Source organism: Bos indicus, chromosome 10, assembly GCF_029378745.1.
Source record: "Bos indicus isolate NIAB-ARS_2022 breed Sahiwal x Tharparkar chromosome 10, NIAB-ARS_B.indTharparkar_mat_pri_1.0, whole genome shotgun sequence".
Taxonomy (NCBI): Eukaryota; Metazoa; Chordata; class Mammalia; order Artiodactyla; family Bovidae; genus Bos; species Bos indicus.
In genome coordinates, this window is record NC_091769.1 from 58,286,488 (window position 1) to 58,298,535 (window position 12,048).

Consider the following 12,048-nt stretch of genomic DNA (forward strand, 5'->3'; position numbering starts at 1 on the left):
TACTCTCTGATGAACTACAATATCTGACAGAAAAATTTTAGACCTATTAATTGCTTTGCAGCATTTAAAACATTCTGATTGTCTGTAGAAAAGGAAGTTAAGCCTCACTCACATATGTGTACTGTAAGAGAGTTTGATTATTTTAAAAGTGTACAAACTTGAACAATAGTGCTAAATACAAAACATGGCTGGTGGTGTTTCACAGTGTTACAATCTATTATCTAGCTACCAGAGCAGATATCCCAAGTAAAAGTCCTTATATATCAGTGAAGGCTGTCTAAAATGCTTGGTAGAGGTTTAAAGATTGGCTTCTCTGAATGATCAGGCTGCATGTTAGAGTTTAGCATTAACAAACTTATAAATGTTTTATTATAAAAATTTTCCAATGTGTTCAGTTTTTGTAGGGAAAGACATACAGAACTAAATTATAACATACAAGAAATATGACATAAGAAAGAATGACCAAATTAAAATGAGCTAATATAAATTCTTTGCTGATTGTAAATACAATTTTCTCAATTTAAAACTCGGTGAAGAGTTCCTTTGAGTGAGAAGTAGCTAGAAACATGAATGTTCAATGAGAAGTGATGGAAAAGAGGGTTCTATGGATGTTTAGACTGAAGAACTCACACCCCTTGATAGGAGTTGCTCTGACACATCCAATGTGTTTGGGTCTTGTGGGTGCTGTGTCTTCAGTTAATACTACATGAAAGTGGAGTGGCCTTGAGAGCATTATGTTAAATGAAACAAATCTGAAAGGAAGACAAATACTATATGATCTCATGTATTAGAGCCTAAAAAGACTAAATCCATTGATACAGCCAACAGACTGCGGGTTGCCAGCGTTGGGGTGTGGAGAGTGGGTGAAATGGATGAACGTGGTTAAATGGTATAAACTTCCAGTTATAAGAAAAGTAAGTCCTAGGAATGTAATGTCAGCATAGTGATGACAGTTAATACTACTGTATTATTACATATTTGAAAGTTACTTAAAAGTTCTCATCACAAGGAAAAACATTTTTAAAAACTATGTGAAGTGATAGATGTTAACTAAACTTACTGTAGTAACCATTTTGCAAGTATGTGCATATATCAAATCATTATGTTTTATACCTTAAACTATGTTATATGTCAACTATCTCAATAAAACTAGAAAAAAAAAATTTAAGTGACGTGACATTGTAATGGAGGAAAACTAGGCAGTACTGAACTTACAGAGAATGGAAACTGCTGTAGATTCCAGAAAAACAATGATCCTTTTTTCTGCCAGGAGACAATGGTGATTCCTGATTTTATAAGGAAAAAGTTAGAAGTTCTAGGACCACAGAGCCAAAATTTTACAATTTTATGAAACCTCATGAATTGTTTAATCTTATTTTAATGGCAGCAAGGGTTAAAATAAAGAACAACAGAACATAACTTTTTATCAAAACATGTTTTCTTTTATAATTTTCTTTATACCATGGATTCCCCTTTTTAAATGAAAAAACATCAGATACTGTCAATGGAAAAAAGAATTTACAAAGCTCTATACCTGTTAACTTTTTGAGGGAGTACCTACTGCACAAAGCAAGTATGTGGGTTATTTCATTCAAATCATGAGAATCTGCAATTTAACAATCAAGGTAATTCTCCTTAGAATTTCTAACAGTCTAATTTTTTTAAACACAAAATGTTTATTTGGTCTTTTAAATGACAGGCACCCTTAGAGAATGTATTCCACCTATTCTTTAGACTGCTACTAGGCTTTAGCTACAAGTATATAGCACCAAAATCCATTTTAATAATATCATTAATATTGATTTTAATACATATAATCTCATGTAGACAAACTGGAAAAATTAGAACTTCTGACAAATATGAATATAAAATTTTATAAAATGTGAAATTAAAAGCTTTTAAAAAAACAGCAATTTAAAAACGCAAAGAACAGTCTTTGCTTGGATAACGAGATAAATCTATACTGGTTACACTACAAAAACTTAAATGTCTTAGAAGATCTTTGGTTTAAAAATCAAGACTATTTCACAATTCTATTGTAAAATTTTAGCATAATATAGAAATATTGAAAGTTACTAAAAGGATAAGAAGTGCCAGATTTTGTTTTTTTGAGAGGTGCCAGATTTTTAAAGATCAAAGTAAACATCCGTTTTCTCCCTTGTGTTACAATTTGTGAAAGATTTTCTGTATTCAGATAGATGAATGCTCACCTTTAGTTAGTTATTAACAAATCTTTTCTTCCATTATATAATGAACTGTAGCTCAGAACTGGAATGGTACAAGCAAAACACTCAACTTCTTCATACTTTGATAAATAATAAATGAAAAGATATTACCCATAAGTATAATACAGAATTCTAGGTGGGGCCCTACCTACCTATATTTAAAAAAAAAAAAAAGACTTTTGCGAAGACAGGGTAACATAGTTATCAATTCATTGACTTACAGGGCAGGGCAAAAAAGGAAGCCTTGCTAAAAGTGTTCTGGCGGCTCTGAACTCTTGGTCCATGCCAACTCCCCCCTCTGTTGGAACTGTGCAGTCTCTAAAAATCAAGTACATTTCCAAAGTCATTTATGAAAAAGGAGAGAGGGAGAGCCAGTGAGAGTGAGCCTGACTTGCTAACTTGAAAAAAAAAAAAGTCTCCAGCACCCTATAACCAAAAGGGAATAGTGGAACAGTGCAAAGTCAATCTTTGGCCCCTTTCAAACACTGGATACTGATTCCAAAGAAACTCACACTCAGTCCTTATGAGGAAAGCTTTCACCTGTCAAGAAGACTTATTTCTATAGCATACAGGGAGCCATCTAGCTCGAGACAAACTGACTAGTCCAAGACAAAGGAGCAGACATTTTATAATTTGGTTTCAAGAAGTTTAAAAAAAAATTAAGAACACATCTCTCCCCTATTCTGGAAAGAGATTCCTCCCTTTAGAAAAATCTCCCTGTAAGTGACACAGCCAGGCCTGAATTGTTCAGATTCCTTCGTGCCCTGTCCTCTGTAGCTGTACGGCCTCTGCCACCTCCTGCTCCCGGGACTGCCCTGGAACCTGGCATGAATACAGGTCCACATGGTCTGTCACACTACTGGACCTGGAGTGGCCTGCCCACCACGCTACACTGTTCAACCACTCACTTTAATACTCTGAGTGACAGGAAGACATCTTGTTATGAGAAACTACTTTTATACAGTATGGACCAAAAAGTTCAAGATGAAAGGAAACAGTTAATAAAAATTAGATTTATCAAGAATAGTCATTTTCCTTATTGGTTGGAGAATCTGTAGTAAGGGGTGATTGTATACCAACCAGACAACTCTGCACTGCATACAGGAACATCTCACTATCCTGTGTAAACTCTTAATTTATACACAGGTCAGCTTCTGATTTACTTTACAGTAACCATCAATTTAAAGGACTGTTCTGCATGCTCCTGAGACTTAATCTCCACCATTTAATAAGTCTGATTTCATGTGTTTAACAACAGCTTTTTTTTTTTTAACCTTAAATAACAGAGTTAGTTAGCTGTATGCCTTTTACAGGGAAGAAAATAGCTTTCCTACTCAAGATTTTATTTCTACTATGAACTTTCACAAAAATTTAATAATGCCCACATTATTAAAATGAAAGTCTGTAATGAATTTAGACATAGCTACTTTTTAAACCAAGTGTGTAACCTAGCCAAGATGATGACTTTGTTTAAAAAAACTGTAGGTGCTGAGACACCTCAGACAGGTGCAGTGTGGGGAGGCACAGGAGACCGCTTCCTCTCGCCTGGAAACCTGCTTTGACTCTAAGACAGATGACCAAGTTTTAAGTCATCTGTTTTAAGATGTTGGCATTTTGCTTTTTGCAAGAAAGAAGTGTGTGTGTTCTAGAAAACACGGAAAAGTCTCCATGCCATGGAATGAGGAAAGCTTTGAAGTGCCTTGTACCTAAGAAGTACGACAGCAGTTCTGACATCAGCAATGTCCCTTTTTGACTTAAAAAATATTGGTCCTTAAAATGTTCATATTATTCTACATAAATGACTTACTAAACTTTTTTACAACTGTATTTTTTTTAACCCAACTCATCACAGAACATTTAATTAAGCTAAATTAAAATCAATTTTAGCACAAATAATGCTTTAGTATACAAAATATCACCTACTATTGATTTTGCAGTTTGAAACTGGTAACAACCTTAAACTAGAAAAAAGATACATGTAATTAAAAAAAAAATTTCCAGTCTTTTCCCTTCTCCCCAGGAAAATTTTACATCTGATATCACAAGAACCCTCGATGACCTTTCAATGTCTTCCAAATATGACAGGTTGGCAGACTTACTGGTGGTCTCCTTCAACTCGTCTCTTGCGAACTATGAGAAAAATAAAGAATGTTAGAAATCCCTGTTAGTTTGTACAATGTTGATTTGCTTGTGACAAGTTTCTGTGCAATCCAGTTAGAGTTGTAAAAAAATGGATTGTCCATTTGTAGTTCACACAGCCATTAAAATAAAAAACTCGTATCCTTTATTATTAAAATAAAAAACTCATATCCTTTACTGTGTTCACTTACCTGCTGAGAACTGAGGAGCTAAGCTCCCCTGTGCTTATACAACAGCAACATTAGAAATCCACAGTAGAATGGTCAGCAGTCACCTTCAACTCACTGTGCCTGTCTCATCCATGTATTAAAAAATTTTATACCTCCATTAAAAATGGTAACTTATCATATTAAATTTTGAAATAACACACAGGCAGCTGGGATTAGAAAGTATGAAAGGTAATTTGCATGCCCTTCTGGTTATTTCCTTAGTTTGTGAAAGAACATACCAAAAATACTTTTGAAAGTTTCAAAGGTAAGTGAGTTGCTACTACTGCTCTCCAAATTTTCCTTCTCTTATCTCCTACAAAATGAGCCAGTTTGGGGCTCTGAGAATACAACAAATGCAAAGTAATGCAGATGTTAGACCCTAGTAACATGGTGATGTCACCTCTGGCTACCATAAACTCGGGAGGTCAAAGTGGTTGACCCACAGTTAGCAGAGTAAACAAAGGCGCACATCTAAGGGTGCCCAGCCTAGGCACGGGCTGGAGACCCTGAGCTGCGAGGCCATGCTTGTTGGCAGCAGGGTGAGGTCTTCAGTCAGGATCTTGCTACCTTCTCTCTCACCTATCAGCCACCAGAGAACATTTGCTGAGAGCTGGCAGCTCAGGGCTCCTCAGCATTGGGCAGTGGGAACCTGCTGCTTTTTGTAGTGTGCTCTTTGGCAAGCAAGGCAACCTCTCTGAGCCTCAACTCATCCTCTGTAACAGGAGAATAGTGACACCTGAACCTCATGGCTGTGCAATTCAAGGCTGCTTCAAAGTGAAATCGCTTAGTCATGTCCGACTCTTTGCGACCCCGTGGACTGTAGCCCACCAGGCTTCTCCATCCATGGGATTTTCCGGGCAAGAGTACTGGAGTGGATTGCCATTTCTTTCTCCAGGGGATCTTCCCGACCCAGGGATTGAACCTTGGTTTCCCGCATTGCAGGCAGATGCTTTACCCTCTGAGCCACCAGGGAAGCCCCAAGGCTGCTTAGTATTGTGTTAATATAGAAAGCATTCAGTGGGGTTAAGGAATGGTCCTGAGGCCAGCCATCTTTTCAGAGTGAGGAAAGCCAATTTAGCCTTTATAAAGTTAGAGGATCTGCATGTACACATAATTGGTTTTGATACTCTTACCAGTAAGTTAAGTTCCTCTGTGTAAGTTACATGGTTGGTCTGTTAATTTCTATACTCTCTTCTGTGGAAGCAAGCAGGAAGGCAGCTGCCTCTGTGCAGCCTGAACTGGCTGTTTTAAGAGAGGAATGAAAAGCCAACAGGTGCACAGGCCTCCTGGCCAGGCTACAGGTCTTGCTCTCATGTCGTTCTGACTGCTGGCTTCTGTTCACTGGCCTTTAAGAGATGACTGGACAATCAAGTGACGTGAATAAAAGCCTGTCCAGCTATTGGCTGGGCGCTGGCTAGAAAATGAAAACCAGGAGGGCTGCAGTTTCAGGTCCCCATGAACATTTATATACACAGTTATATAACTGTGTGCACCTCAACTCTAATTTTAGCCCATGTTAACAAAGAACAAGTTTACTGAAATATTAGGGGAAGAAATCAAATGGAGAACTGAGTCTGCAAATACAAACTTAATTCATGTATATAGATATCTGAACCACATGGATATATCTGAAAGGCAAATCATATTCTTTAAAGTAGAACATTTCCAAGAAAATTCTGAATTGCAGTAGTGTTTGGATATTATTGGCAGACCATTTCAGATGTTAAAATGCATATTATTCTAAAAATGCACATTAAAAACAAGATCGATAGGACAGATAGAACAAAGTATAGAAAACTGATTACATAGTTAGTGAGTGTCAAGACAGGAACATAAGACAGAGTTCAATCGAATGTTGCACATACACCATATAACCTCTTTGCTGTTATAGCCGTGATACTTCTTAGCTGGAGAGATGGCGAGTAGGTAGGATTATTTCAGTGAAAAGTTGAGACTAAGAAAACAATGAGAGAGGAAGACGTTATCAACAACTAAAGCTAGGATACAGCCCTATTTGCAAGGTGAAGGAAAATTATATGCCCCAGAGATGCTGTGCAAGTTGTTAAGTCTTGTTCTCTGATATCTCTGTCCAGTTACCACATACTAGAATGCTTGTAAGAAAACAGTCTTAATAGGCTTGCCATCTTGATCTACAGGCAGAAATCAAAGTGCAGGGTAACAAGTAAAACCAGCTGAGCGTGCAGGGAAGGTAGGCTGCCGCTGCTGCGCACACAGGACAGCAGAGGATAGGCAGAGGCCACTCCTGACCCCCGTTCCTCACTGGCGCCACGTGTTACCTCAGCAATTCCTCAGTTCAGCCTATAGACGAGAGACTAATACATTTGGCCCTATTCACAATTCTTTAGCAATTTCTTTCCAAAACCCCCTCCACTAACATAAGTTCTCCACACTTCATGATTAGTCAATTGCCAATAAATCCTAACTGATCTCATTTCTTCTCCATCTCTGGAAGAGTAGTAAGAATCGTGTTTTTGAAGCATCATTTTAATCATGCACTCAGTGAGTGCCCTAAAATGGCTCTCAAATACCTCCACATAAATTCCAAAGAAATCTAAGTTCCTGACCATGTAACTTTAGTGCCTCCTATCAGTATTCCCTCTTAATCCGCTGGCAGCATTTTATTTTCATTCTGTTAGCTTCAAATAGCAAGTACTTGAGCAAAGTTTATTCTGGATCCTGCATCCTGTTAAGAAAGTCAGTTCTCAAAATCTGCAGGCTGTCTTCAGCATATAAATATAACTTGCTTAGTCCCAAATCTGAGCTTCTATCCACGCAATTCCTCACTCCAGGAATGTCCTTATTCTCATTTTACGCCTGAGACCCGTGTCTGAAGCTCTGGTTTGGACCAGAATGAAACAGCGTGGGGAGGGCAGGCGGTTTGTCTAGAGAGCTACCAGCACAAAGCCATTTGCCCTCAGCTTGGTGTCTGACCACATGGCCTCTTCATCCTCTTACACACGCCTATGCACAACTCCTTAACTTCCCAGTGTTGACAGAAGGCAGCCCAGGAAATTGTTTTCATCTCTTCCCTGCATCTTCCACCTGCCAAAAGTCTTTCTTGCTCTGCTATCAGGCCTTCCTTTCTGACAGATCTGGACAAAGCATCTGCCACAACACGCATGCAGAAGAGCACAACCGCTGAGCCCTCAGGGGCCGGCACCCCTTCCGCGTGCAGGGTTGGATACATACAGGCCCTCGCGGTGCTGCTCCTGCCAGACGGCTGCTGGGACCTTCTCTAGGAGGGACATAGGTGACAGATGGCTAGGGCTACAAGGATGCTGGTGGGATCCCAGGAAAGCTAAGGTGGTTTCAGAGGAGAGGAAGCATGGAGACTCGCTCTCTCCATTCGTCCTCTCCGTTCTTCCTCTCTGCTATCTCCCATTCTGGAAGAGTGTCCCAGGAAAGCTGCTTAGTTAGGAGAAAATTCAACTTTGAGCAGGATTCAAATTCTACTACATTTTTTTTACTTAATAAATCTTTATTAAGTACCTACTATTGTCAGACATGGTTTTAAAGCTGTGGATTCAAAAGATACACATGGCCCCCGACCTTCAAAAGTTTAAAGTCTTAGAAAATAAAATAGATTATTAGAATGAAGTATAACCTAGTAAGTAAAAAACTAACTTTTTAAAGCCAATAAGGTATATGTTCTTAAGGTTTTATAACTGTGAAGTTCAGTTAGACTTGAGAAACACTGCTGTAAAAGGCAAAATTTAAATTCCTGAAGTGTAAAAAACAGAAGCTAACTAATGAAGAAATACTAAATAATCAGCATACTTTCCAAACTACATCTAAAGTAAACAACACACACCAAATTTCCCTTTTAAAAAAAAAGAGGCTAAAATCTGCTACGAGAAATTACAGTCATCAAAGAACAAAAAGTCTGAACTAATATTTTTCACAGTGATCTGGATTAAAGGTTTTTCTGCTCCAGAAATCTTTAAAAATGCAAAGGCAAATATGGCTGAAGCCTAAAAGAACTAACTGCATCACAGTGGAATGTGACTCCCTTTAAATAGATTGCCAGTCAGGTTCGATGCACGAGACAGGGAGCCCAGGGCTGGTGCACTGGGACAACCCTGAGGAATGGATGGGGAGGGAAGTGGAAGAGGGGTTCAGGATGGGGGACACCTGTACACTCACGGCTGATTCATGTGAATGTATGGCAAAAACCACTACAATACTGTAAAGTAATTAGCCTCCAATTAAAATAAATTAATTAATTTTTTAAAAAGAAGTATTTTAATTCTCTGCATGCATTTTAAAAAATATTTCAATGAGAAGTGTTAGTTGCTTAGTCATGTCTGATTCTTTGCGACTCCATGGGCTGTAGCTTGCCAGGCTCCTCTGTCCATGGAATTCTCCAGGCAAGAATATTGGAGTGGGTAGCCATTCCCTTCTCCAGGGGATCTTTCCAACCCAGGGATCGAACTTGGGTCTCCCACGTTGCAGGCAGATTCTTTATAGTCTGAGCTACCACGTAAGCCCCTTCAATAAGAAACACCAAACTTAAAATTCAAAAACTACATGTCTGATGCACAATACTGGATGCTTGGGGCTCGTGCACTGGGACGACCCAGAGGGATGGTACGGGGATAGAGGAAGGACGAGGGTTCAGGATGGGGAACACGTGTATACCTGTGGCGGATTCATGTTGATATATGGCAAAACCAATACAATATTGTAAAGTTAAAAAATAAAATAAATTCAAAAACTACAACTATTTTATATATCACCACGTGAAACTGAATTTCTAAAAGGGTGAAACTTTCTGGTTTGATCAAAAGGGCAAAATTTTCCTATAATGTTGAATTCTTTGTTTTAATACCTCCAAGAGGTAACTTATAACTGAGAACAAAATATCTGTTGTAGAAAACTATTTCATATTTCACTAAAAGCTACGAAGTAGGTTCTCATCCACTAACCTAATAATCACTACAACTTCATTTAAACCGAACTCTAATTCAGTCAGTATTAAAAGAACTGCAAACCCTGTGTAAAAACTTACTAAAAACAAAGTTCCTCCAATACATTAGCTTAATATTACAGTTCAGAATTTTGATTTCATACCAAGTATGTCTTACCTAAGTCATTGTTTTTTGTTATTGCATTAGCTGCCCTGGTTCGGGGTCCTTGCTGAGTAAACTGATATCCAAATTTAAGGATATTGGTATTTTCCTCAAGCATGTTGGCCATTTCCAATTCTACAGCTGTCCCCAGCTGCTGCCTCTGGAATAATTAGAAATAAAGAATAGTATTAATAAGCTAGTTCAAAATATAAGTCAAGTCTAAGACATTCATGTATATGCTGATTCTTTCAAAATACTTTCCCAATTCTTACAACATATAAGAGAAAAAAAAATAAGTTCAGTGTATAATCATATAGACATCAAAAAAATGTGGATTATTATGAGATACCACTTCATACTCACTAGGATGATTATAATCAAACAGATGGACAATAATAAGTATTGGCAACATACATGGAAAAATTAGGAGCTTCAGACAGGCTGGCAGGAATGTAAAATTGTGCAGCTATTATGAAAAAAAATTCGGCTATTCCTCAAAAAGTGAAGTGCAGGGTTACCATGTAACCTAGCAATTACACTCCTAGGTATATACCCATGAGAAATGAAAACATATTCATAAGAATTTGCACCTGAATGTTCATAGCAACATATTTCTACAATCCAAAAAGTGGAAAGTATCCAAATATAATAGATTCTTCAACCATAAAAAAAGAATAGATACTGGTAACATACTACCACATGAATAAACCTCCAAAACATTTTGCTAAGTGAAAGAAAGCAGACACAATAGACCGCGTATTACATAACTCCACTTATATGAACTGTCCAAAACAGGCAAATGCATGGAGACAGAAAGTACATCAGTGGCTACCAGAGGCTGGTGGGAGAGCTGAACATGAATTGACTGCTAGTGGGTTTGAATCTCTCTTTGGGGTGATGGAGGTGTTCTGGAGTTAGGCAGTGGTAATGGTTATACAGCTCTATGAATGTACTAAAAACTGTATGTATACTTTAAACAAGTAAATTATATGGTATGTGAATTAAATCTCAACAAAAGATTGGAAACATTGATTAAATAGCATTCTGGTTAAATTTTTTTTGGTTAAATTTTAAGATATAATTCTATCTTCATAATCTATAAAATTTATTTATGTTGGGAATTGAGGGAGTCATTTACCACATATTAAAAAAAAATAACTGGATTCACTTTTCAAATAAAATAAACTGAAGTATTTCACTCAAATGTATATGTTGTTTTATTTTTAGTTAACTACATTCTAGATGGAAATATTTCTAACATGTGTTTCTCTACTTCTCTAAAGAAAAGTGCATCTGGCTCTGGGTGATCCGGCAATATCTTAGGCGGTCAGCACCCAATGTGGCTGGACAGAAGCTGTGCCCTCAGGGTACCCTGGATACTGGAGTTTTCCGTTTTTCATGAACTATTCTGTTTACCTCGTGTCTGAGACTGACATGTTATAGCCACAGAAAGGTTATTATGTGGCTATTGCTACCTAAGAACTGAAAACTTTGAGGCTGGACTGTCACCTTTAAGAATCCTTCTAGTTCAAAACCACTAGCCATCTCAATCCTCTACAGACCAACCAGGGAGAGCTGCTTGTATACCTTTCTATACACTAAGATTCTGAATGCCCCAAAAGTTCTCATCCCTTTTCAGGCCTTTGCCTTCCCAAGGGCTCCCTGGAAAGCCTTCCTTTTGCCTGCCTCCTGAGTCCCCAAGCCCTGCAGGGAGTGTGGGCTGCAGCTTCTTCAAAGCTGCTGCTGTAGACCACCAACCTGGTTGTCAATTTTCAGCTCCATCAGGGTTTCGTTCTCTTTCAAAGCATCAATCAGTGCTAGAATCCCAACTCCTGTAATAAAGTTGGATTCCATATTTAAGCTCTTCAAATTTTTGTTCACTCTTAGCATATCTGCAAAAGCCTGGAAATTACAGAAAATAATTGGAGATTAGTTTGACAGCACCTGGTAAATAAACACTGAACACGCCTGAAGAAATACACACATCAATACAGCTACCTTAATGTTTCTTATTAGATTGTTTAAGCTTGACAGGCCACCTCACAGATCTCACATGTATCTACTTTTCACATGCACTTGGTCGCAAACTTTAAATTTGTTGTCATGTGTAATTCTCTGTTGCTAACACTCTCTACTGCTATTCATTCATGCTTCTGCTTATTGCTTCTTTCTCCCATGTTTCTCAGACTTTCTCTCAGTCTCTGTGTAGGAATAACTTCATCAGTGTCTCTTTGGGACAAGTTTTCTTACTTGGGTCCTGCTGTAGCTAGGTTACAGTGAAGCCCAAATGAGGGGAAATTATGAACTAACTGCCAAAGCAAGAACAGAAAGGCCACAAATAACTGGAATTGCTAGAGCATAAGAACTATGGAAAAGAAGGGCCTA

General features: G+C 38.1%; 1 protein-coding gene across 1 annotated transcript in view; it reads right to left on the minus strand.

Annotated features, from left to right (window-relative positions):
* Positions 1 to 1,360: 1,360 nt before the first annotated feature.
* TMOD3 (tropomodulin 3) overlaps positions 1,361 to 12,048 on the minus strand; it is an 86,983-nt gene continuing 76,295 nt past the window's right edge. Inside the window, exons 8-10 of the mRNA XM_019968833.2 lie at positions 11,422 to 11,565; positions 9,679 to 9,823; positions 1,361 to 4,355 (exon numbers count right to left, since the gene is read on the minus strand). Of these exons, the coding sequence (XP_019824392.1) occupies positions 4,321 to 4,355; positions 9,679 to 9,823; positions 11,422 to 11,565 (324 nt within the window). The 3' untranslated portion in view covers positions 1,361 to 4,320. The remainder of the gene's footprint in view (positions 4,356 to 9,678; positions 9,824 to 11,421; positions 11,566 to 12,048) is intronic.